General features: G+C 48.6%; 1 protein-coding gene across 1 annotated transcript; it reads left to right on the top strand.

Annotated features, from left to right (window-relative positions):
* The first annotated feature begins 499 nt into the window (after positions 1-499).
* On the top strand, positions 500-1477 carry LOC147596460 (olfactory receptor 14A16-like). The gene has a single exon (XM_086771412.1). It carries the CDS (start codon positions 500-502, stop codon positions 1475-1477), a length of 978 nt encoding a protein of 325 aa, XP_086627538.1.
* The last annotated feature ends 836 nt before the right edge of the window (positions 1478-2313 follow it).

Genomic DNA, 2313 nt, shown 5'->3' with positions numbered 1-2313 from the left:
GAACAGAATCACAGAATCATAGAGGAGGTAGGGTTGCAGGAGACATTTAAAGATGCAACCACCCTGCAAGCACAGGGACATCAGAGTCAGCTCAGAGTTCAACCCAAACCCAGCATGAAAGTTTCCAGGGATGTGGATGGAGAATAAACAAAGACAATCCCCAAAGCTCTGTTCCACAGTCTGGAGATTCGTGAGGGACATTGCTAAGAAAGTCTTTGACATAAAAGCTGGATTTTGTCTGAAAACATCCATGGTCCTATTACCTCTTGCCATAGTGCAGGCCTGAATCCTGCAGAAACCACAGCTCACTGCTACCAGAGTCATCCTCAGCCAGCACCAATCGCATCTCATGGAAGAGAACGGTAAAATGTTTTCCTGAAAGGGAAGAGGAAGTCTTGGAGGTTTTTATGAGTAACTGAACACGTTTTGGTTAAATAAATCTGTCCAAACTTACTGATGCATTTTTCTCCTTGAACAGGCTGATTCCCAGGAGAAGACAATGTCCAATGGCAGCTCCGTCACAAATTTCCTTCTACTGCAATTTGCAAACACACGGGAGCTGCAGCTCTTGCACTTCTGGCTCTTCCTGGGCATCTACCTGGCTGCCCTCCTGGGAAACGGCCTCATCATCACTGCCATAGCCTGCGACCACCACCTCCACACCCCCATGTACTTCTTCCTCCTCAACCTCTCTGTCCTTGACCTGGGCTGCATCTCCACCACTGTTCCCAAATCCATGGCCAATTCCCTCTGGGACAAAAGGGACATTTCCTACCAAGGCTGTGTGGCCCAGCTCCTTTTCTTTATCTCTCTTATTGCAGCTGAGTACTGTCTTCTCACTGTCATGGCCTATGACCGCTATGCTGCCATCTGCAAACCCCTGCACTACGGGACCCTCCTGGGCAGCAGAGCTTGTGTCCACATGGCAGCAGCTGCCTGGGGCAGTGGGTTTCTCTATGCTCTGCTGCACACTGCCAATACATTTTCACTGCCACTCTGCCAGGGCAATGCTGTGGACCAGTTCTTCTGTGAAATCCCCCACATCCTCAAGCTCTCCTGCTCAGATGCATATCTCAGGGAAGTTTGGGTTATTGTGGTTAGTCTCTTAGTAGCATTTGTCTGTTTTGTTTTCATTGTGGTGTCCTATGTGCAGATCTTCAGGGCTGTGCTGAGGATCCCCTCTGAGCAGGGACGGCACAAAGCCTTTTCCACGTGCCTCCCTCACCTGGCTGTGGTCTCCCTGTTTATCAGCACTGGCATGGTTGCCTACTTGAAGCCCCTTTCCATCTCCTCCCCATTTCTGGACCTAGTGGTGTCATTCCTGTACTCGGTGGTGCCTCCGACAGTGAACCCCCTCATCTACAGCATGAGGAACCAGGAGCTGAAGAATGCCATATGGAAATTGACCCAACGGATACGGATTCACTGCAAACAGCCTAACTCCCCTCCTCAGCATGTTTCCCAAAATATATCTTAGATGAAAAGTTAAGGTTTTATTTTCTCCTGGATAATTCTACTTATATATAATTTTCTAGGTTTCTGCTACTTGTCTTGAGACTCAATCCTGTTGTGTCTGAGTGCATGCACCACACTGTGGCTGATGTGACCCATCCACTAGCTGGCTATCCAATAAAAGGACATTTCCTGTGTGCATTGTCTGATGATTGGGCTCTTCCTCCAACATTGCTGCACAAAAAATTTCCAAGGAATTGGTCTTTTCAAGTGCCTTTTTTCCTTGCATTCTCCTGATGTTCTGAGTTAAGCTCACAATTTAATTGGGTTTAATTGCACCACAAGTTATAGTTTTAAAGGCTTTCTTCTCGGAGTCTAATGGCAGCGGAGATCGTGCATGGGCTGCCCGTTGCCTCCTCAGCCTCCTTCATGTACAACTGCACTGACAATCTCTCTGGAAATTAATATGGAGAGGTCAGGACAGGATGGGGACTCACCATGTACCTCAGGCTGGGAGTGCATGGAAAGTCAAAAGTTAAAGATTAAGTTGTTCAAAAGCGAAGCATTGAATCAAGGTATCCACAAACAGGATGCTGCAGTGCTGTAGGAGTCAGTGGGAACCCAGTAGACACAGGGAGGGAACTGGAGAGATGTGGAGCTGCCTGAGGAGCCCCAGGGCCAGGAATCTTGTGTTGTCCTGGATAGTGGAGGTAGTGGGGGCAGAGGGCAAACGATGCAGTTGGGATTAAAAGTCTGTGCCATGTTCCATTCAGATCCCAAGAAGCTGACTCAGAAAAATTGTCCCAGACCAGTCCCACACACCGGCCAGTTCCAGTTCTGCCCATAGACCTCAGCCCTGAG

This window comes from Chlamydotis macqueenii, chromosome Z, assembly GCF_036417535.1.
Source record: "Chlamydotis macqueenii isolate bChlMac1 chromosome Z, bChlMac1.mat, whole genome shotgun sequence".
Taxonomy (NCBI): Eukaryota; Metazoa; Chordata; class Aves; order Otidiformes; family Otididae; genus Chlamydotis; species Chlamydotis macqueenii.
The sequence above is the reverse complement of the archived record's forward strand: the minus strand, read 5'-3'. Positions and strand labels throughout refer to the sequence as shown.

Bases quoted from the DNA above. Each gene is read 5' to 3' on its own strand.
- LOC147596460 (XM_086771412.1), top strand. From the start codon at position 500: ATGTCCAATGGCAGCTCCGTCACAAATTTCCTTCTACTGCAATTTGCA.